General features: G+C 35.7%; 2 protein-coding genes across 2 annotated transcripts; both read right to left on the bottom strand.

The window, feature by feature from the left end:
- Positions 1 to 14,187: 14,187 nt before the first annotated feature.
- On the bottom strand, positions 14,188 to 16,620 carry LOC107907859 (uncharacterized). The gene is made up of 6 exons (XM_016835171.1): positions 16,548 to 16,620; positions 15,668 to 15,767; positions 15,181 to 15,577; positions 14,817 to 15,096; positions 14,733 to 14,771; positions 14,188 to 14,675 (listed from the first exon to the last, which is right to left on the bottom strand). Exons 1-6 carry the CDS (start codon positions 16,618 to 16,620, stop codon positions 14,188 to 14,190), a joined length of 1,377 nt encoding a protein of 458 aa, XP_016690660.1.
- A 1,230-nt stretch (positions 16,621 to 17,850) lies between these two features.
- On the bottom strand, positions 17,851 to 19,068 carry LOC107907858 (uncharacterized). The gene has a single exon (XM_016835170.1). The coding sequence runs from the start codon at positions 19,066 to 19,068 to the stop codon at positions 17,851 to 17,853; it is 1,218 nt and encodes a 405-aa protein (XP_016690659.1).
- Positions 19,069 to 23,561: the final 4,493 nt, after the last annotated feature.

Below are 23,561 nucleotides of genomic sequence, written 5' to 3'. Positions count from 1 at the left end.
TATGTTCTTGATATGTTAGGGAAGGGAAATAAGAGAAAGTGATGGGAAATATTGTAGAGAAAGGAAAGGAGGGTGTTATAAACTTGGTTATCAACATTTTGCACTAAAATAGTTTTGGACAGCAGTAGTCTGACTTTGAAAATTCACCAAAAATTGTAGAAATTGAATTAGAGGTTAATTAAAGCCTATTGAGTCTAGTTTTACATAGAAGAAATGTTGTAAGCAAAAGAATTTCATATTATGAGATTATGAATTTTTGTGAGACAAGGTCAGATTGATTTCGGGTTCCCCTGTTCTGACTTTGGAAAATCATCAAAAATTGTAAAAAAATAATTAAGTGTTTAAATTTATATGTTTAAATTATTAATGAGTCTATTTTCAAGTTAAATAAATAAAAACATCATCCAAACCCCGTACTAAGAGATAATTAATTTTTAGTAAAGAAAGATTGAAGTTGTCAAACAACAGAATAGGGACAAATTTGAAGATTTTACTGTACTTATTGGTTAAATTATAAATTCTAAAATTTTTTATGGTAGAAAGATATTTGAGTCTAGTTTCAAAAACATCAAGCAGATCTTAATTTAGAATTCTGTATCTCAAGTTATAAATAATTTAGTGACTATGATTCAAGTGGACAGCTTTAGTATGAATATATAAGCATGTTATATAGTAAAAGCACAAGATTCTAACAAATATATATACATTAAGGATGTGGAGTGGAGATGAGAAGGAGGAAAAATATATATGAACATTCAGCTAGCATGGATTTACATTAAAAATGGCTAATTTGCATGTTTTAGGCTCACAGACTAAATTAAATAAAAGTAAAATTTTAGGGACAAATTTGTAAAAATGTCAAAAAGGACCAAATTGCATGAAATGAATTGTTATATTTTCTAAATTAATATATTGAAATAAATTATTAATATCAAATGGGTTTAGAGCTTTAATTTTTTTGTATGATGATATTATAAAGTGATTTTGTTAAATATTAATGTTAGTATCAAATTGTGAAAATAGTTAAAATATTAGGGTTTAGTATTAAATTTATATTTTATTAAGGGCTGTATGATAGCCTAGAATATTTTTATAAATTATTAATTGAGAAAAATTAGTTTATTTGATAGATTAACTAATTAAGGGACTAAATTGTAAAAGTTGTAAAAGCTAGGGAAATTGTGTAAATTCAAAAAATTGAAGGGTATAAATTGTGAAATAAATTGGAACTGAAATATATGCTAATGAATGAGAATTTTTATATTTTAGATCAAGATTTCGTAGATATTCGTGAAAAAAGAAAAATAGCGAAATAGTCCCCGAATTCCTACAATTATTATAATTCAATTTAGGTAAGTTCATATGGTTAAATTTTAATGTTTATTTATTAAATTGATGAATGTTATTATATATATATATTCATATCTATTGTTGAAAATAAAATTATTGTTAAAATTATGAAATTGAATTGAATGTTTAAAACGAGTGGAACGCGGGATTGAGTACAATCGTTTTGTGGCAAAGAATGAATTGACGGTAAATGCAAAGGATGAATTGACGGCAAACTATCTAAGTAAAACTGAGGTTCAGCATTTGTTGTGAACTTTCGTGTTTACTGTAACACTCCTAACCCGTATACGTCAATAAATTAGGATTACGAGGCGTTACTGGACAAAACACAACCTAACACAGACATTCAGTAGAATTCAAGAATTTTAGATCTATGTTAAATTAGTCAAATATTAGGTAAGTATAATTATAAATTCTACTTTAACTTTTTACAACAAAACATAACATTTCAGTTCAGTTAAACCATAAGAAAAATAAGCTAATTTCGTATGGCTATTAATTATATATATAGAGTACATTAAAGTACGACTCCCAAAATATTATCTAGCCTATACATGCCATAAGTTAAAATTTAAACATTTCAATACCGAGATAGTAGATAGAGTGATGATCTTCGCTAATGATCCCCGAGTCTGCAGCTTGATTTTTATCTATAAAACAATTGGACAAAAATAATCAAAGTAAGCTTTTATAGCTTAGTAAGTTTATAACATATCTAAAATACATATAAATGAACATATGTATAAACATTATATGCTTATAATCAAGTTACAAACATAATCCTTAATTGCATATACTGATTGCTAGTATACTTATCATTTGCATTTCATCGAATGCATATCTATGATCTTTCAATTACATATGTCAGAAAACATATATTGTTACTTATCAACTACGTGAGCCAAATGCACATCTATACCTATAATCCACATATGCCGAATACATACATATATTCAATAATTCGCATAACAACCAATATATGTGCCTACTAACTAAATACAAAGATCCAAACGTTTACATGCTCATCAAATACATATAAACAAAATCATATATATATATATATATATGTATCAAATGCATATAATCACTTAATTTAACAGATTCACCGGCACTTGGCCTGCTAGGCTTATAGCCTGATTCAGATCACCGGCACTTAGCCTGCTAGGTTTATAACCTAATTCAAATCACCGGCACTTAGCCTGCTAGACGTATAGTCTAAACAATTTCACTGGCAATAAATCCGATTGATACTGAGCTTTAACAAAAGAATCTCAATTCACAGAAGTTGTATATCATATTTGTATATAAAATCCACATAAAATTCAGCTCAATAATCATAACTTATATCTTTAAAATACATGGATAGATATAAATCCCAATCATCAAATCTAACTTAAATAATTCAATAATTCAACCGAAACACATTTATATATATAACCTCATACTTTAGATTCCACTACTAATATCATAAAATTTAACTTATAATATTCTATGTACCTTTAACATTTGAATTCCATATATACATATATAATTTCATATACCATTTCAATACAAGGTCTTATACATGTACATATATACTTATTCGAATCTAACAAACATATATTACTCTATACTTATATTCGAAACAAGAACATATACCTATATACTCATACATATTCGAATTTAACATATATATATATATATAAATATAATTTCATACTTATACTCAATATAAATATTTATTCATAAGTACACATACTTATTCGCTCCAACTTATACAACTATTTTATACTAAATTCACACCTTATTCACACATACATGCATATGTTCGAATATATCTCATACCTTTGAAATTTCATAACTAAATTCAATACAACAAATTTTACATGTATATACATGTATATTCGAATATAATTTATAAATATATGTTCATACCTAAATTTATTACAAGGACATTTATATGCATATTTGCATATTCATAGTCATTCGAATCTAACATATATATGTATACATAATTTCATACTTTCAATTCAAATTTTATACTTTTAAATTTTACTCAACAAAAATACAATTGATATACATACTCATATACTGATTTAATAAAATTAAATAGCTAATAGACTTACCTCGGATATCAGCGGACACGATCGACTATTCAACTACTTTCGTTTTCCCCCGATCTAAATCCGTTTTCTTCGTTTCTTGATCTAAACATATTCAAATTTAATTTTTTTATTCATCAAACCATTCAATTAAATCCAAAAATACATAAATGGGAAAATTACCATTTTCCCCTGACATTTTACACTTTTTGCAATTTAGTCCTTTTTGTACAAAACACAAACTACACAAAATTTGCCCACACTAAGCTAGGGCCGAATGTTCCTTATCTTTATACAAGTCCACACATTTCATTTATTTCACATTTTAATCCCTCAAAAATTTATTTTCACAATTTAGCTCTAATTTCTCAAATTCATTAAAAATTCAAAGACAAAACATGTTAATCTATCACATATCTTTCATTTTTCATCATCAACTATCACAAAGTTCAAGTATTCATCAATGGCACATTTCAAAATCATCAACAATTCACAAAATTAAAACATGGGTTTTGAAGAACACAAAGCAACGATCTCAAAAACGTAAAAATTATTAAAAACCGAACAAAGAACTAACCTCAATCAAGCTTTTATATGACCGAATGTAGCTAGGTTTTTTTTATTTTTCTTTTGTTTAATTTTGGCTAGTGAAGAAGATGATAACCCTTGAATTTTTCTTTGTTTTTTAATTAACATATATTAGTTTTTTTATTTATTTACCTTATTAACCTTTAATAAATAATTTATATTTCATATAACATAAGGATATAATTGTCCATAGCCACCCACTATCATTTCAAATGGTCTAATTGACATTTAAGACCCCCATTTTTTAAAAGACAACAACAATTAGGTATTTTTAGATTTAACCCCTAAATTTTCATTTTACGCAATTAAACCATTTTTATCAAATTGAACATTCAAACAATTAAATTTCCACAAGAATTTTTCACACCTATAATTTAACATATAATAGACACTAAAAATAATATTAAAATATTTTTTTGATTCGGATTTGTGGTCCCAAAACCACTATTCCGATTAGGGTCAAAACCGGGTTGTTACATTTACTTTCCGTTTAGCTCTCACAAGCTTCTGTTAACTCATATGAGTTTCAGGTAACCTTTATGGGTTTTCGTTCAGCTCTTTTGAGCTTCAGTTTAACCCTTATGGGTTTTCATTCAGCTCTTTTGAGCTTTAGTTTAACCCTTATGGGTTTTCGTTTAGCTCTCATAACCTTCTGTTCAGCCTTCAGGATTTTGAAAACAATGTACTCATATCCATAAGTTGTTCTTCGAATGGTAAGTTATCAGGAGTTGTCTTGGATGTATATGAAAAAACAGTAAAAGATGGTATGTATCATGAAATGTATATATATATTAATATCTTGGTATGTTGATACATGAATATTATATAAGTTGAAACGAGTAATAAATTCAAGTGTGACATGTTGAGATAATAAGGTTATTGATGTTGAAATTATATGAAATATGTTCAAGTACGCTAACAAGTGTTGTTGTTTGATGCTTATGCAAGTGCCAAATTTCTAGTTGAATGGTAATATGTTTAATTACAAGATGCATTGAAATAGTAAGTGCTCAAATGAAAATATGCTTGTGCTCATGAAAGAGTGGTAAGGTTTAAGTTATGCAATTTCTTATGAAATGAGTTATCATGTGATTAATTTGAAAAAGATCTATGTTTAAATGCACTAGCTTGTAGTTATGGTTGAATGATATGCTTATTACTGGTGTGTTATGCATATGGAATGAGTGTGAAAAGTAAAGAAACACAAATGAAAATAAAGAAAACTTGGAAGAGTTAAAGTTGTTTAAAATCCTACTATGCTAGGAATAATTTTTATAAGTGATATTGTAGATTTATTCGCTTAGTGAGTTGTTAAATATAGCTTCATGAGTACTGGGGTATCAATATTGGATTATTCTTGATATGTATAAATTTCATATGTGAAAAGAAATATTATGATTAAAGTTTATACGAGCTTACTAAGCATTCATTGCTTATGTATTTGTTTTCCTTTACTTTTCAGATTATCGGAAGCTCGATTGGGTTGGAAGCTTGTTGGAGTTGTATACTCTATCCATTGGTTGTATCAGTACTTTTGAATGTTTTGATTTTGGTTATAATGGCATGTATAGGTATTTTTTTTAATAATGACCTATATATTATCGAAACCACCTTTTTTGAAAAACAAAAAATATAGTTGACGGTTTTAAAAATGAAAATTGGGAGTCGCCACCGATTTTTTTAGAGGTGTGATCGGGTCACATTGGAAACGATTTTAGGTTTACGAATTTTGAGAAAATAGGTTCGGGAGTCGGTTACGTACGAGAAAGGGTTAGCACCCTCGTAACGCCCAAAATTGGTACCGAATTGATTTGTTTAATGTCTCAGTGTCGAGAAAAGATTTTTAAAAAATGATCCTTCCTTTTTTATTAATGCTAATTTTATAAAAGATGCTTGGATAAATCGAGGCGAATGTTAAAGACCTCCTCGTCTCAGAGTAATAAAATGTCACGCCCAATACATTAGGACACAACATCTTTAATCCTCGAGAACAAGCTTGTCTTTTAATTTTCAAAACTCGTGTGGTGAAGTTTTAAAAAGGATATTCAATTGCTTTAAGTCAGATGAAAAATTGAAACCCAATACGTTAGGGTACAATTTCTCAAAATTCATAGCATTGAGTATAGCTTTTATTATATTTTAAAAAAACCCTCATTTCGAGAAAACGACGTGTCACATCCAATATATTAGGACACAATGTATCGAATTCCTGAAAATGAGTTTTTGGTTTATGTGTTTTGATTAAAGAAAATTTTTGATTATTTAGATTCAACAAGGAAAGTTGGAACCCAATACGTTAGGGCTCGCTTCTCTTGAGGATTCCAAATTTTGAATATTACGTTATTTTGAAAGCTTTTGGATGAAATGATTTTGATACTTAAATGATATTAAACGTAATTCTTTTGAACGAAATAAAAAGATTGAACAATGATGTACAATGCGAGATGATGATTCATAAATTAAAATGTATACTAATGAATGTCACACAATCAATAAACATAAATGAACAATACAATATAATGATGGTAAGAATCTCATATTATATGTTGGTAGATATTAATACTAAAAGCTAAAGAATTAAAAGGAATATCAAATAAATTAATATAAACAATCTTTGAAATAAACCAAAAAATGAATAGCATACAAGGGCAGAAATTGCAAATTTCTAATAAATCACATGCACAAAATTTTATCACAAACAATGTATATATACATACGAATTTGAAATAGATTTAAAGGAAGATAAAAATAAATACTATGTGGAATTTTGATATTAAAATGAATTTCGAAGTAAATAAAAATACATGTGTAATTTACCAAATATTATCCATACATTAATCTAACTAAGTAACATATATGAAATGAAAAGTTTAATGATAATACGAATGATACTAGAATTAATAAATAATAATGATATTATTACTAAATTAATTGATAAAAAACGAAAGGGATTAAATGAAATTAAAAACAGAATTAAAAGAGCCAAATGAAAATAAAATAAAGTAAAGGGGCCGAATGCAATGCGCAGATAACTTGGGGGACCAAGTGGGAAATAATCCCCGTCCCTCTAAAACGCAGCGTATAGTCTGGGCTAAGATGCAACAAAAATAAAATATGGGGGCTAAATTTAAAGGGGATAAAAACACCTATTTAAACACGCTATAATAATCGAGGGACCACTTGCGCAAATCGCCCAACAAGGGTCAAAACGCGCGGAACCTCCCTGGGTCGGGTCACCACGCGGGTCGTAGGCCTTTAAACGGCGCCGTTTTGGAACCATTGTCTTGGCATCAAACGACGTCGTTTCTGGTGTTGTCTATAAACACAAAAAAAACCTAAGTATTAGCCCCCCTTTTTCTTAAAAGAAAACCTAAAACAAAAGAACATCCCCCAGGCGCCACTTCAACACCGGAGTCCCCAACCATCTGGCTCCATACCGGAACCAACGAGGGATTCGACGGCGGGCTTACCCAGGTACGGGCTCTTCCTCCTTTTATTTGATTACTCCGTTTATGAAAACCAATCCAAAGAAAAAAGAAAAGAAAAACAACAAATAAGAGAGAAAAAGGAAACTCGAATCGGAAATCACCTCAAAAATGCTATACTTGCTGTATTTTTGAAATTTTTGTATCTCTGTATTGATGTTGTGAGTGTTCGTAACATTTACAAATTTTGGAAAATGGCTTTATAGCCGAAGATAAAATGAAAATAAAAAAATACAACAAATATCTTTTCTCTTTTTTCTCTTTGCTGCTGTTTTCTGTTTGTTTTTTTTGCTTGTTTGCTTGTGTGTAGGTACGATCGTACGGAGCAATGGACGTGGAGGTGTGGCACGTGACGGTGGTGCATGCGCAAGGGAAGGCCCTGGTGGTTGCGGCACTGAAAGCTCGCTGCTGCTAGGGTTTGATGCTGATTTTTTCTGTTTTGGGCTATCGGGCTGGTAATTTGGGGCTGGTTTGGGTTAAAACGGGTTGGGCCATGTTGGGCCTATGTATTTGGACTGTTATTTAATTTGGTATTTATTTGTGCGCGGGCCGGGCAAATATTGGGCCTTACAGCTGCCCCTCTTTAGTTATTGTCATGTAACGGGAATGGAGCAAAGACTTAAGGCCAATTTTGCCCGGTCGTGCTGGACCTTGGTGCTCTTCTTCTTCAAGTAGTCTCATTCCAACCTGTTGTATCTTCAGAGGCATAGAAAATAATCTTCCACCTATTCCACTGCGGGTTAGGACTTGTAATCTTCAACCTATTCCACTGCTGGTCAAGGAGATAGGACTTGCAATCTTCAACCTATTCCACTGCTGGTCAGGGAGATAGGACTTGCAATCTTCAACCTATTTCACTGCTGGTCAGGGAGATATGACTTGTGGCTTAAATCTGCTTCCTTACTCTTGAAGATAAGATTCACCGTCTTCGATCTGCTCCGCTACTGCTTAGGGAGACAAGATCTGAAATATTCATTGATCTGTTATCTGGGGAACATAACCTGTATAATGAACCTAATTATGCCCAATAATTAGGATGTCATGATTAGAATGAATCAAATGCTCTTAACTAGGTATGTATGGATGATGTTTGTATGAATGCAGAATATCATTTTTTAGAGTGATCCTTCTTTATCGCTCAGGTTGTCATTGCTTGACATTTATTATGGCTTTAACTCTGACATGCTATAACGCCTTCTCGCTTGACCGGCTTTTCTGAAGAAACATTTAGCCATGTTGCTCCCCACTGTAAACCTTAAAGTTTAATCCATTGGGGCGCCAAATTTTGTACCATCATTCTCCCACCGTAATCCAAGGGTAGAAATATGTGGCTTTTCCTCAATCCTTCCCTATCTCAATTCAAGGATAGAGAAAATGAAGGCTTCTTCTCTCTAAGGAAACCCCTTTTATTACCTGGTGATTCTTGCCTACTTGCTCATTGAAGCCTTATCACCGACACGACATCTTGTCATTTTGTTAAATCAATGCTTGCTTAACAAAATCTGAAGGGATAGTCTTAATTTAGACTTTTCTTCCTTTAAACCTGGTGCGTTCTAAACAATAGTCCTGTTACAGGTTACTGTATTATTTAGAAACTTCTAGAGTAATATGCAAAACTTCCATTGTGAAATTTTTATTAGTCCATTAATCATTATTCCAATGCAACATGCTTGCGATAAGAATGTAATGATGGGTAGAATAATATTGATTTGAGAACTTACCTTGAAACGAATAAGTTATCAAAGATAGTAACAAATGAATTGATTGGTAACGTGTATCTTGCAAAAGAATGAAGTATTCCAAAAATGATAGATTCAAATATAAATAATATGAAGACTAGGTGCCTCAAATATCGCAGCTTGAACTTCTCTGTACAAACTTTCTGAAGACCCTTCTGATGTTGACTTGTGTCTAGGAGATCTACAGTACTCTGTTGATGCCCCAAGACGTCGCCTACCTTTTTCTGTTGGTTCAGGTATAGCAAGATCATCACATGCCTTAATTTGGTCAATAATTCAAGTTGTTCGGATCACCTTGTGCACTATTCGGATCCAAAATTTGAGCCGCCCCTTTCAGGTTTTCAACTCAAATCCCTTTTGGTCTCAAGACGCCTTTTGCGGGTTTTCACCTTGCCCTCTCCATTTTTCTTTTTCATTTTTCATCTTTTTTTTTGAACTCAAAGCGCCCATTGCCGGTTTTCACCTTGGTCCTTTCTCCTTTCTATGCGAAGTATTTCTTGACTGAGTCCCAGTTTATCGGATTGGGCAAGATCTTTTTCAACACCAGGTCCCCCTCCTAGAATTCTTTGGGACGAACTTTTTTGTTATAGGCTCGCATCATTCGCTTCTGGTACATCTGTCCATAGTTAATGGCTTTTAGCCTTTTTCCTTCTATTAGATTCAACTGATTGTATCGAGATTGGATCTATTTAGCCTCATCTAACTTTAGTTCAGCTAGCACTTGAAGAGAGGGGATCTCAACTTCAATGGGTAATACTGCCTCCATCTCGTAAACTAGAGAGAAAGGCGTTGCTCCAGTAGACGTCCTAATAGATGTTCGATAGGCAAGAAGAGCGAATGGTAACTTCTTATGCCAATCTTTGTAAGTCTCAGTCATTTTCCCCACAATCTTCTTGATGTTTTTATTAGCTGCCTCCACTGCACCATTCATTTTCGGGCGATACGGTGACGAGTTGTGGTGTCTAATCTTGAATTGACTGCAGACTTCCGCTATTGTGCTATTGTTCAAGTTTAGTGCATTGTCAGATATGATTCTTTCAGGCATTCCATATCTATATATGATCTCTTTTTTCAAGAGCTTGCTGACTGTTGATTTCGTGACATTAGCATATGAAATAGCTTCTACCCATTTAGTGAAATAGTCAATAACCACGAAGATGAAACGATGCTCGTTAGAAGCTTTTGGCGATATGGGCCCGATAACATCCATTCTCCACATGGAGAAAGACCATGGAGCAGTCATAACGTGAAGAGGTGACGGAGGTGCGTGTATTTTGTCCGTATAGATTTGGCATTTATAGCACTTCTTGACATAATCAATGCAATCTCCTTCTATGGTGGACCAGTAATAGCTGAATCTCATAATCTATCTAGCCATTGTAAATCCATTAGCATGTGTTCCACAAATGCCCTCGTGGACTTCTTCTAGGATTTTCTTGGCTTCCGCATTATCCATACATCTCAGTAGTACTTCATCCTTCCCTCTTTTGTATAAAATCTCTCCATCTAGGACATAGTCTATGGCTAATCTCCTTAATGCCCTCCTATCATTCTCCATGGCCTGCTCAGGGTACTTGCGATTCTTCACATATTGTAATATGTCTTGGTACCAAGGATGACTGACCTTTTTCTCTTCCTCGATATTGTAGCAATAAGCCAGGGTCTCATAAATGCTCATCCGAATAGGTTTCATATCTTCTAGCTTGTTTACTTTGATCATAGAAGTTAAAGTGGCTAATGCATCAGCCATTTGGTTCTCATCTCGTGGAAGATCGTGGAAAGTAATGTCATCAAACTCTTCCGTCAATTCGAGGACCAACTTTCGATACCTGACTAATTTGAGGTCTCTCGTCTCCCATTCACCCTTGAGTTGGTATATTACCAACACAGAGTCCCCATATACCTCTAACGTCTTAATTTTACGTTCTATAGCTGCACAGATGCCCATGATGCACGCTTCATATTCGACCATATTATTTGTGTAATCAAAATCCAACTTACTGGTGAAAGGATAGTGGTCTCCAATTGGGGATACCAAAACTGCCCCAATCCTATTTCCTACGGCATTTGAAGCTCCATCGAAATTTAGTTTCCAAGGATGATTTTCTTAAGAACCTTGTTCAGCAGTTTCCACGCACATCAAGTCTTCATTTGGGAAGTCAAAATCCAGAGGTTCATAGTCTTCTAAAGCTCGACTGGCTAAAAAGTCTGCTATTGCACTCCCTTTAACAACTTTCAAACTTACACAGACTATATCAAACTCGGAGAGCAAAATCTGCCATCTAGCAATCCTCCCATTCAATGCAGTTGACTCCATCATATATTTTAAGGGGTCTAATCTTGAAATTAGCCAAGTTGTATAGTAGAGCATGTATTGTCTCAATCTTCGCGTCGTCCAGATCAAGGCACAACATAATTTTTCAATAGGCGAATACCTCATTCACAGTCGGTGAATTTCTTACTAAGATAGCATATCGCCTTCTCTTTCCTCCCCGTCTCATCATGTTGGCCTAACACGCATCCCATGGACTCATCAAACACTGTTAAATATAGGATCAGTGGTTTATTTGGGTTAGGTGGTGACAAAACTGGGGTACTAGACAGGTACTGCTTTACTCTGTCAAAAGCTTTCTGGCATTCTTCATCTCATACACCTGGGTTATTCTTCTTTAGGAGACGAAATATGGGATCGCATTTCTCAGTTAGTTGCGAAATGAACCGAGCAATATAATTTAGCCTTCCTAGAAAACCTCAAACCTCTATTTGAGTACGCGACGGAGGCAATTCTTGTATTGCTTTGACTTTGTCTGGGTCAATCCCAATCCCTTTTTCACTGACTATAAACCCCAGAAGCTTTCCGGACTTAGTCCCAAAGGTACACTTGGCTGGGTTAAGCTTGAGCTGAAACTTTCTTAACCTTAGAAATAGCTTTCTCAGGACTTGCACATGTTCCTTCTCTGTCTGAGATTTTGCAATCATGTCGTCGACATAGACCTCTACTTCTTTATGCATCATATCATGGAAAAGGGTCACCATGGCTCTCTGGTAGGTAGCTCCGGCATTTTTCAAACCAAACGACATCACCTTATAACAGAAGGTTCTCCATAGGGTTATGAATGTGGTTTTCATTATATCTTCAGGATGCATCTTAATTTGGTTATATCCCGAGAAACCGTCCATAAAAGAAAATAATGAGTATCCCACCGTGTTGTCCACCAATGTGCGGACGTGAGGCAAGGGAAAATTATCTTTCGGGCTGGCCTTATTTAAGTCCCTGTAGTCTACGCACATTCGTACCTTTCCATTTTTCTTAGGGACTGGTACGATGTTGGCCACCCATTTTGAGTACTTGACTACTTGTAGGAATCCAGCATCGAACTATTTTTGCACCTCCTCATTTATCTTTAGTCCCACATCAGGCCTCATTCTCCTAAGCTTCTACTGCACTGGCTTGCAATCATCTTTTATAGGGAGACGGTGTACTACAATGTCAGTATTCAGACCAGGCATATATTGGTATGACCATGCGAAGACGTCCTTGAACTCCTGAAGTAACTCAATGAGGTCTTGCTTCGTTTATTCGGTTATGCGTGTTCCCATCTTTACTATTTTTCCTTCCTCGAGGGTCACAATCTCTACCACATTCTTATAAGGTAGGATCTATTTTTCCTCCTGCTCTACCATCCTCAACAGGTCTGGAGATAAGTTACTATCTATGTCGTCTCCAAAGTTTTGAGATCCATCTAAACATATGTCTCGTTCAAGAGGGTTTTCTGGGTCCATCGCAGAGTCACTCATGTCATTGATATCCGAAGACCTGTTACAGGTACCAAGGAGTAAACAAAGAATGTGAAAATTTAAGTATATTTATTCGCATGGTATGATTGATAAAAGAATGATTTGGAAGAATATGAAAGAATCCGCAGTAAGTACTCATATAAAAGAACGAAAGAATCTTAAAGGGAATATCTGTTTCAAATAACTGCAAAGATGAATTTTATTAAGATAATGATGTTCTAACATAAGCCTATTTCACAAAGGAATTCTCATTGTTTCTAGGTTAAAAACAACAAGTGTGTTTTGAATATTACTCTGAGAAGTATCTAAAAACTTCAGGTATCTCTTCTGCAGTCCAATTATTCAAAAAACTCCTAGGTTCATAGGGACGGATATCCAATAAAGTCCCTTCTTTATTTTTTTCCTCATGAATGGCGTCGATGTGAACATTTTCCAACATCCCATTGATGCTTACTTTTATCAGTATCATTCTCTGAGGATGAATAATCCCTCCTGATAGAAAAGTCTCGGATATGTGGGGAAAGGTCATAGGCTCCCACTTGACTTCCTTTCCACTCAAACGTGTCGTTCTTCTCTCCTGCCTCTTCTCTATTTCCTTCTTCTTTTGTTTCATATTTGGTCTGTAGCCTAGGCCAAAGCGATCAAACTTATCCTTCAGTACTGGCGCCTCAACTCTTCCTTGTAGATGCCTTCCCAAACCTCTTCCTGGCAAGGCTCCCATTCCTACCATCAACTGCAGACCCATCTTTGTGGTCTTAGATATTCTCGGTACCGGGATTTTATCTCCCTCGGTAATAAACATTACGTTCACGAATTTTAAAGACTGGAAAGAACATCCTAGTGCCTCATCATTGGTCTCCATATATGGTGTATTGTTAGTTACTGTTGCGATGATATCTTCTTCAGCACTTATCGTCACCAATCGACCTTCTGACACAAATTTCAACTTCTGATGAAGTGATGACGGCACAGCCCCTGCCGAGTGTAGCCAAGGTCTTCCCAACAAACCGTTGTAAAAAGGTTTGATATCCATTACCAGGAAGTCTACCTCATAAGTGGTTGGGCCAACTACCAATGAAATCTCAATTCTTCCCATGATTCTTCTTTCCGTTCCATCAAATGCCCTTACTATATTCTGACATGCCCTCATATGTGAGCTATCCACGGTAGTTTATCTAGGGTGGACAGGGGCAATACATTTAATGCGGACCCATTATCAATCAGAACTCTCGGCAACGTGTACCCTTTACATCGGGTGGTAATGTGCAAAGCTTTAGTTGAGCCCCTTCCTCCAGGAGGTATTTCGTCATCATTGAAGAAGATAAAATTGTCAGCACTTATATTGTTGACCAACCGGTCCAACTTATTTACTGAAATGTCATTGGCTACATACGTCTCATTCAATACTTTCATCAACGCACTTCGATGTGCCTCAGAACTTAGGAGCAAAGCTAACACCGATATACGCACTGGTTGTTTATGCAGTTGTTCCACAACACTATACTCACTGTGTTTCAGAAATTTTAAGAATTCCTTAGCTTCTTCTTCTTGTATTGGCTCATTGATCAACGGTTCAGGCACGATTGCTTTTTCTCTCTTTTGTTTTTCTGTCGAAGATCCTTCTTTTGTCGGTTCTGCTCAGGGGTTTATCAAGTCGTAACGCTTCCCACTACGCATGTGAAAGCCTATACCTTGATCCCCTTCTACCATAGCAGCCGAAGTCTCCTTTCCTGGAACAGTTGTGTTGCATTAATAGTTCCATGAGACTTTCTTACTATCTTTGTAAGGGAAAGTTGCAAGTTTCTGAATGATGATTTTCGGTGTTATACACGTCCTAGCTTCACTATTCTTAGGTCGCGAAATGATGACCACAGGATAATTAGCTTTTGGAACTCCCGCCGTTAATTTCAAGGCGCATATGTTTTCTTCCTCTTGAACTTCTTCATAGAATTCCGTCTCTTTGTTATCTATCATGCCTTGAACCAAAGTTTTGAATTCTGTACAGTCTTGTATCTCGTGTCCTATCTCCTGGTGGAACTCACAGTAGTTCTCTTTCTGTTCATAACTCTTTTCCGAATCTGCAATGATTAACCCCCTTTTTTTCATCTCCTTTCAGACCCATCTCAAAAGGGTTCTTACCTCTACAACGTTTGTCTTAACATTTCTCCCCATGTTTCCACTCATCATGTTCACCTCGTTATGATTAGGCAATGGGTCTTCTGCATTGGGCGAATCATCTAACTTGACAACGCCCATACCGATCAGTTTCTCAACCAGTTTCTTGAAGGCTATGCAATTTTCTATGGAATGCCCCATAGTCCCCACATGGTAGTCGCACTGTGCGCTCGCATCGTACCAATTAGGGTACGGCAGTTGTAGGGGTTTTAGATAATGAGAGGCAACAACATGTGCATCAAATAACCTCTGATACGGCTCCTTATACGACATTACGATTGGCGTGAACTGAAGCTTTTCAGTACTTTGCCTCGTTCTAGATTCTTGTCTTGATGAGCCTGACTGGTTGGCTGTAACCTTCCTCAGTTGATTCACCGTAATCGACTTTGAGTAACCTTTGTTATATGTACTCGCGTTGTTTATCTCATTCTCCTTTTTCTTCTAGGCTAACCTTCGGTTACTTTCTTCTGCATCAATCTTCCCGCTTCTGATAGCATTTTCGATCATTTCACCATTCATGACTATGTCAGAGAAGCTTTTGGCGGCACTTCCTATCATGTGTGTGATAAACGGGGTTTTCAAGGTGTTAATGAAGAGCATTGTCGTCTCTTTCTCCAAGAGGGGTGGCTGAACCTGGACTACAACCTCCCCCCACCTCTATGCATACTGCCTAAAATTTTCGCTTGGCTTCTTTTCCATGTTTTGCAAAGTGATTCTATCATGAACCATATCTGTTACATGACTATATTGCCTCATGAATGCTTGAGCTAGGTCCCTCCATGAACCAATCTTGGTACGGCTCAATTGATTGTACCATTTGGATGCTGCCCCTACCAAACTGTCTTGGAAGCAGTGTATTAGCAGCTGATCATTGTTAATGTAGCCAGTCATCCTTCTACAGAACATAGTGATATGAGCTTCGAGACAGCTAGTTCCATTGTATTTTTCAAATTCAGGCATTTTGAATTTGGGAGGAAGTACTAGGTCCGGGACTAAGCTTAGATCCTTAGCGTCAATTCCCTGATTAGTATCAGTGCTTTCCAAGGCTTTAATTTTTTCCTCCAACCATTTATAACTATCTTCCCACTGTTTTGGCAATTCCGCATTCGCCTTTTCTTCTTCAGTTGTTTCATCAAAATCGGGAATAATAGGATTAATTGGGTTATCTTCCGGGTGTAAACTAAATCCTCTCTAGAAAATCTTGGGGATTGTGACACCAGTTTGTAATCGTTGCGGCCTAATTGTGACAAACGATCCTTTCGGGTATATTTCGGCCTCGGTTTATGCATTTGGTGGAGTAAAACCCGGAGAATACAACGGATCCTCCTTACCTTTTCTAGGATTGGCCATAAGGCCCTTTCCCTTGTCTACTCTTCCTGTCAGTAGATGGGTTAACTCAGCCATCGCATCTTTTTAAGCTTTGATCAATTTTTCCATCATGTCTTCTTGGATTTTATCTAACCGCTCTTGAATTTCTACTTGTAACCGTTCTTGCATATCATTTTGCATTTGCTCCAATTTCTCTAATATTTGGTCCATTTCCTTAGTTTTTCGGTGAGTGTCGTATTGGTGCTTAATTGGTAAGCTTTTGTCGGTTTCCAGATTAGCTGTAATGATTTTAACCGATCAGGGTCTTTCGGTGGACTCTAATGCATATGATGCAATGTAATGTGAATACATGAATGCAAAGAGATGTCATTTCTGATTCAATTCCATTTAGAAAACTTTACTAGAAAACAAAATTCTTTACATAAAACAGATTACATATATGTTTTTGCCCTAGTGCTCAGAACTTTAATTTTCCTAAGTAACGAAGCTAATTCCCATCCCCAACTTAATTCCAGCTTATACTTTACGCTCAGTGCATCGACTTGTACTGCCAAAGTCTGCAGGTGATCAGCTACCTCTCGAATTTGAACCACGGCTTATCCCACGATACGATCTCTGTTTTTGACTTGATTCTGAAAGTAGTGAAGTTGCTCTCTCTGACGACTTTCGTTGGTTTCCAGGTACTCAGTCTGTATTTCACAATTTCACAATGTCGATTCCAACTCTTCTATTCTTTCTTTCATTTCTTTGATCTTGCTCAAGCTCGCTCTCAATTCCATCGCGGAATTTCGACTTTGGTACTGATGAAGAGACCTTTCTAATTCAGCCACTCTACCTTTTAGTTCAAATTTTTCCTTTTGGTTCTCTGACAAACTCTTCTCTAAAGCTCCATTTTGCGTCTGAACCTCTCGGAATTTCTTTGCCCATCCATCAGTCTTGATCCTTTCTTCCCGAATCTCTTGACGCCATTATTCTGAAGCTTTCCCTAGCCCAGCAGTTCTTATTGATAACCTCAACTTCTTATAGTTTGTCTTCAAACTGTCCAGATCTTCCTCAACTTTGTTCTTACCTTTTCTTAATTTCTCAGTCTCTAATTTTTAAACATCCACATCTAATCCCAAGTGCATCTTTTCTTTTTCCAATTGCTCGATCTTTTTTTCAAGCTCTGTATTCCTCTTCTCAAAATCTTGCTTGATAATTTCCAATTCAGAGGGAACAACCCGCAAATGTTCTTCTCTCGATGGACTGTCTCCTTGACCTGGTCTTGGGATATTATCATTGATTCTTCTAACCCACCATTCATTTTTATTCAGGAGTCGTCATCGGGCCTACAGCCAATCTCTTCATCCGTCGAGTTTGGTCCCATGCATTGGTTATCTTTTGAATCTTCTTTTTATAGCCATTGTCTTTATATGAGTATTCGAACTCAGCTAAGCCTTGGGTCGCAGGTATAAACTGCCTTGACCCGTACTGTCTTAGCACCATCAATGGAGCATAACCGACAGCTCCCCAGATTCCAAGTAACAGGACCCAATCAAAATTTCTAAATCGGTACAAGATCTCATCCGGAAGCAACCACGGGGCTCTCCACTCAATGTCCTCCTCACGAATATTCTGAAGAATGACCAACCATTTCTCTTCCGAGATGTCATCTCTCCTTAGTGTAGTTGCTACCTCTTTTAATGGCGAATAATTTTCAGACAAGACTCGATACGAAACCTTATCAATTTTCCAAAAATGACTGTGGAACCATGCAAGTAGAAGCTGCACACATCCGATGAATCTGCCTTCACCCGTCCTTCGACATGCATTCAATGACCTGAAGGTTTCAGCCAAAATTACTGGTACTGGTGTAACCCTCTTATCAAGTCGGTCAAAGAGATCTGAGGTCGCCTCATCTACGTGCCCTAGTGCCTTAGGGAAAATTACTAGCCCATAAATGCTTAGAGCAAAGACATCGACCTTTTTCCTCGCATCAGGGTGCCCCAAAATCAGCTCTTGCAGGTTTTTCCAAGGGATGCATTTGCTTTCCCCCTTCTGCTTGATCCGTGCTGTGACCCACTGCTCACTTATTCCGGTGATGTTCATCAACTTCTTTACAAAGGTTGGGACATTAACGGCTCTAGAGTAGACTTTATCGACTTGGATCTTTGGGCAACGTAGCAAAGCTGTATATTCTTCTATAGTGGGTACCAAATCAACCCTTCCAAAGGTAAAACAATCATACCCGGGGTTCCAAAACTGAGCGATGGCCCGGACCAAACGTTCGTCTACCTTAATGTCAAGTAGATACGTTAAATCCCCAAAACTAGAGTTGAACAATTGCTCAGTTTCGTCATTCCAATGGTCCCATATTACCGTTAATTCTTGAAGGCTATTTTGCGTTACACTAATACGGGTGTAGTTCCATAACTCCGACGTGTACCCTCCGGCTAGACTATCTCCTTTCCCTGATTGTGTTTTCTTTGACCACACACAGATAGCAGCATTGTCCTCTACTTTATCAAGAAATCCGTTCTCCATGCCAAGCTTTCTAATTTAGTAATCGAACTTGAATCGACACTCTTTTGAGTATGAAATGACATGCAAACATAACAAAAACACCATAAGTTAGTGCAACATAAAAAGAAAACTTCAAGTAAGTAAAAAGGAATCAAACACCTATCGGGGCTACCGCTAGGGTTTCCGCAGTACTATCAATGGTGGGCTCCTAGGTTTTTCTATATGCAGCTCGGTTCTAAAGTTAAGGTACCCGAACCAGTAGATTCCTCGATCCTCACACATTATAGGCTCATACGGATCGAGTTCAGTTCAGGGGAATACATTTCCCTATGGCTGCACAGAGATGAAAATCTCACGAAGACATAGGTACGAATGTATCCCAGAAGCGACCCACTATCTTGTACGGAGGTGAAAACCTCACGAAAGACTAGTTTTTCACTCCCACTTAAAAGGGTAAGACTAAACAGTCTTCATGCAATATGATGCCAAGATATAAAACTCGATTTACAGTGATCATACAATCAAGTGCAAAGGCAAGCTCGTAATTTTTCAAATCAAATTTTCAATTTTCAAAAATAAGACAAAAACAATCAATTTTGCAGTTTGACTCTCTAAATGTCCCCAGCGGAGTCGCCAAGGTGTCGAAACCACCTTCCTTGAAAAACAAAAAATGTAGTTGACGATTTTAAAAATGAAAATTGGGAGTCGCCACTGATTTTTTTAGAGGTGTGATTGGGTCACCTTGGAAACGATTTTAGGTCTACAAATTTTGAGAAAATAGGTTCGGGAGTCGGTTACGTACGAGGAAGGGTTAGCACCCTCGTAGCGCCTAAAATTGGTACCGAATTGATTTGTTTAATGTCTCAGTGTCGAGAAAAGATTTTAAAAAAAATGGTCCTTCCTTTTTTATTAATTCTAATTTTATAAAAGATGCTTGGATAAATCGAGGCGAATGTTAAAGACCTCCTCGTCTCAGAGTAATAAAATGTCACGCCCAATACATTAGGACACAACATCTTTAATCCTCGAGAACAAGCTTGTCTTTTAATTTTCAAAACTCGTGTGGTGAAGTTTTAAAAAGGATATTCAATTGCTTTAAGTCAGATGAAAAATTGAAACCCAATACGTTAGGGTACAATTTCTCAAAATTCCTAGCATTGAGTATAGCTTTTATTATATTTTAAAAAAAACCCTCATTTCGAGAAAACGACTTGTCACATCCAATACATTAGGATACGATGTATCGAATTCCCGAAAATGAGTTTTTGGTTTATGTGTTTTGATTAAAGAAAATTTTCGATTATTTAGATTCAACAAGGAAAGTTGGAACCCAATACGTTAGGGCTCGCTTCTCTCGAGGATTCCAAATTTCGAATATTATGTTATTTTGAAAGCTTTTGGATGAAATAATTTTGATACTTAAATGATATTAAACGTAATTCTTTTGAATGAAATAAAAAGATTGAGCAATGATGTACAATGCGAGATGATGATTCATAAATTAAAACGTATACTAATAAATGTCACACAATCAATAAACATAAATGAACAATACAATATAACGATGGTAAGAATCTCATATTATATGTTGGTAGATATTAATACTAAAAGCTAAAGAATTAAAAGGAATATCAAATAAATTAATATAAGCAATCTTTGAAATAAACCAAAAGATGAATAGCATACAAGGGCGGAAATTGCAAATTTCTAATAAATCACATGCACAAAATTTTATCACAAACAATGTATATATACATACGAATTTGAAATAGATTTAAAGGAAGATAAAAATAAATACTATGTGGAATTTTGATATTAAAATGAATTTCGAAGTAAATAAAAATACATGTGTAATATACCAAATAATATACATACATTAATCTAAATAAGTAACGTATATGAAATGAAAAGTTTAATGATAATACGAATGATACTAGAATAATAAATAATAATGATATTATTACTAAATTAATTGATAAAAAACGAAAAGGATTAAATTAAATTAAAAATAGAATTAAAAGAGCCAAATGAAAATAAAATAAAGTAAAGGGGCCGAATGCAATGCGCGGATAACTTGGGGGACCAAGTGGGAAGTAATCCCCGTCCCTCTAAAACGCAGCGTATAGTCTGGGCCAAGATGCAAGAAAAATAAAATATGGCGGCTAAATTTAAAGGGAATAAAAAGACCTATTTAAACCCGCTATAATAATCGAGGGGCCACTTGCGCAAATCGCCCAACAAGGGTCAAAACACGCGGATCCTCCCTGGGTCGGGTTACCACGCGGGTCGTAGGCCTTTAAACAGCGCCATTTTGAAACCATTGTCTTGGCATCAAACGACGTCGTTTCTGGTGTTGTCTATATACACACAAAAAACCTAAGTATTAGCCCCCCCTTTTTTCTTGAAAGAAAACCTAAAACAAAAAAACATCTCCCCAGGCGCCGCTTCAACACCGGAGTCCCCAACCATCTGGCTCCGATCAGAATCAACGAGGGATTCGACGGCGGGCTTACCCAGGTACGGGCTCTCCCTCATTTTATTTGATTACTCCATTTATGAAAACCAATCCAAAGAAAAAAGAAAAGAAAAACAACAAAGAAGAGAAAAAAAGGAAACTCGAATCGGAAATTACCTCAAAAATGCTATACTTGCTGTATTTTTGAAATTTTTGTATCTCTGTATTGATGTTGTGAGTGTGCGTAACGTTTACAAATTTTGGAAAATGGCTTTATAGCCAAAGATAAAACGAAAATAAAAAAATACAACAAATATCTTTTCTCTTTTTTCTCTTTGCTGTTGTTTTCTGTTTGTTTTTTTTGCTTGTTTGCTTGTGTGCAGGTACGGCCGTACGGAGCAATGGATGTGGAGGCATGGCACGTGGCGGTGGCGCACGCGCGAGGAAAGGCCCTGGTGGCTGCGGCGCTGAAAGCTCGTTGCTGCTAGGGTTTGCTGCTGATTTTTTCTGTTTTGGGCTATCGGGCTGGTAATTTGGGGCTAGTTTGGGTTAAAATGGGTTGGGCCATGTTGGGCCTATGTATTTGGACCGTTATTTAATTTGGTATTTATTTGTGCACGGGCCAAGCAAATATTGGGCCTTACATATGTAATTTGTTGAGTTTAGCCACTTATTTTGACTTGTTTTGGATGTCTAATTATGGCTTGTTGTTATTTGTAATGTTGATTGTAGATTGACATAGAATTGGGTGAGAAATATGGCTTGTAAAATGACCTATTTTCGTCCACATGGGCAGAGACACGGGCGTGTGTCTCAACCGTTTGTGACACATAGCTAGGTGACACGGCTGTGTGTCCCTTGTATCTTAAATTTGTACAAAACAGAATGCTCACAAGGTCTAGCACAAGGGCATGTGACTTGGTTGTGTGACCCAAGTCAGTATACTCACACGAGTATGGACACGTGCTGAGAAACGGCCGTGTGTCCTTATTTCGAATGCCCACACGGCCTGAGACACATACGTGTCTCCAAACAGTGTGAGTCACATAGCCTGGCCATACAGCCGTGTGACCCTTACAATGTTAAAAATTTTAAATATTTCTAAATTTTTTTTGAGTTTTCAATTTAGTCCCTATTTGTTTCTAAAGCATAAATTTGAGCCTCGAGGGTTCATTTAAGGGACAATATGTACGATTTTGATTGGTTTCTAATATGAATGCTAGATGAAATGAAATGTCTGATAATTAATTTGTAAACTCCAGTAATGCTCCGTAACCCTGTTCCGGCAATGAATTCAAGTTAGGGGTGTTACATTTACGGCTTCACTATTAATATACATGTTCTTGTATAAAGTTTTGGATATTGGGAAACAAAATTGATAGCATAGGTTGGTTTTTGCATCAAAATTTGGGATTTGTTGCCATGTTGTATGTCTGCATTTTTCACTATTTGTGAAATTTCTCTGATTTTTAATTAAATTTTTAACTTTTTTTGCTTTATTTTACTAATAACAACTTAATTTCTATATTATCTATTTATCTTAAGAAATAAAAAATGATGACAATCGTATGTTTGTGCAAATGCAGACCATCATTGGTGCAATGAGTGGCACTTTTCACACGAGATTTTTGATTTTATTTTCTCTTCAAAATTTGGTATGCTTTTAATCTAACATTATCAAATAGTAAGTTCTGAAAGGTGTTTATGAAGATCAATGGAAATGCTTAGTTGAGAAGTGAAGGGGTTGGCAAAATGATATAAGTAATTAATAGATTAAGATCATTTGTTGAAATGCTCACTACCTATTTTTACAATAAGTGAGAATGACCGATAAGTATAGGTTGAATGTTGACATAGATTAAATGCCTAGTTGAATTTTTGGTAATGATTTGCAAGTATAGTCTAAATGTGATAGAGATTAAGTATAGCTTGAATATTGACAGGCTGAATTTTATTGAGATGTTCATTACCTGGTTAGCAACATTTTTGTACATTAAATGCATATTTGTGTACTTACGCATATATGTATATATATACTGTTAGAGTTGTGTGACTCAAA

The sequence above is a fragment of the Gossypium hirsutum genome, chromosome D02 (assembly GCF_007990345.1).
Source record: "Gossypium hirsutum isolate 1008001.06 chromosome D02, Gossypium_hirsutum_v2.1, whole genome shotgun sequence".
Taxonomy (NCBI): Eukaryota; Viridiplantae; Streptophyta; class Magnoliopsida; order Malvales; family Malvaceae; genus Gossypium; species Gossypium hirsutum.
The sequence above is the reverse complement of the archived record's forward strand: the minus strand, read 5'-3'. Positions and strand labels throughout refer to the sequence as shown.

Bases quoted from the DNA above. Each gene is read 5' to 3' on its own strand.
- LOC107907859 (XM_016835171.1), bottom strand. From the start codon at position 16,620: ATGGCTGAGTTAACCCATCTACTGACAGGAAGAGTAGACAAGGGAAAG. The intron at 15,768-16,547 runs GTAAGGAGGATC...CACACATGATAG, and splicing joins TATGGCCAATCCTAGAAAAG to GAAGTGCCGCCAAAAGCTTC. The intron at 14,772-14,816 runs GTAAGAAAGTCT...CAACTGTTCCAG, and splicing joins AACTTTCCCTTACAAAGATA to GAAAGGAGACTTCGGCTGCT.
- LOC107907858 (XM_016835170.1), bottom strand. From the start codon at position 19,068: ATGGAGAACGGATTTCTTGATAAAGTAGAGGACAATGCTGCTATCTGT.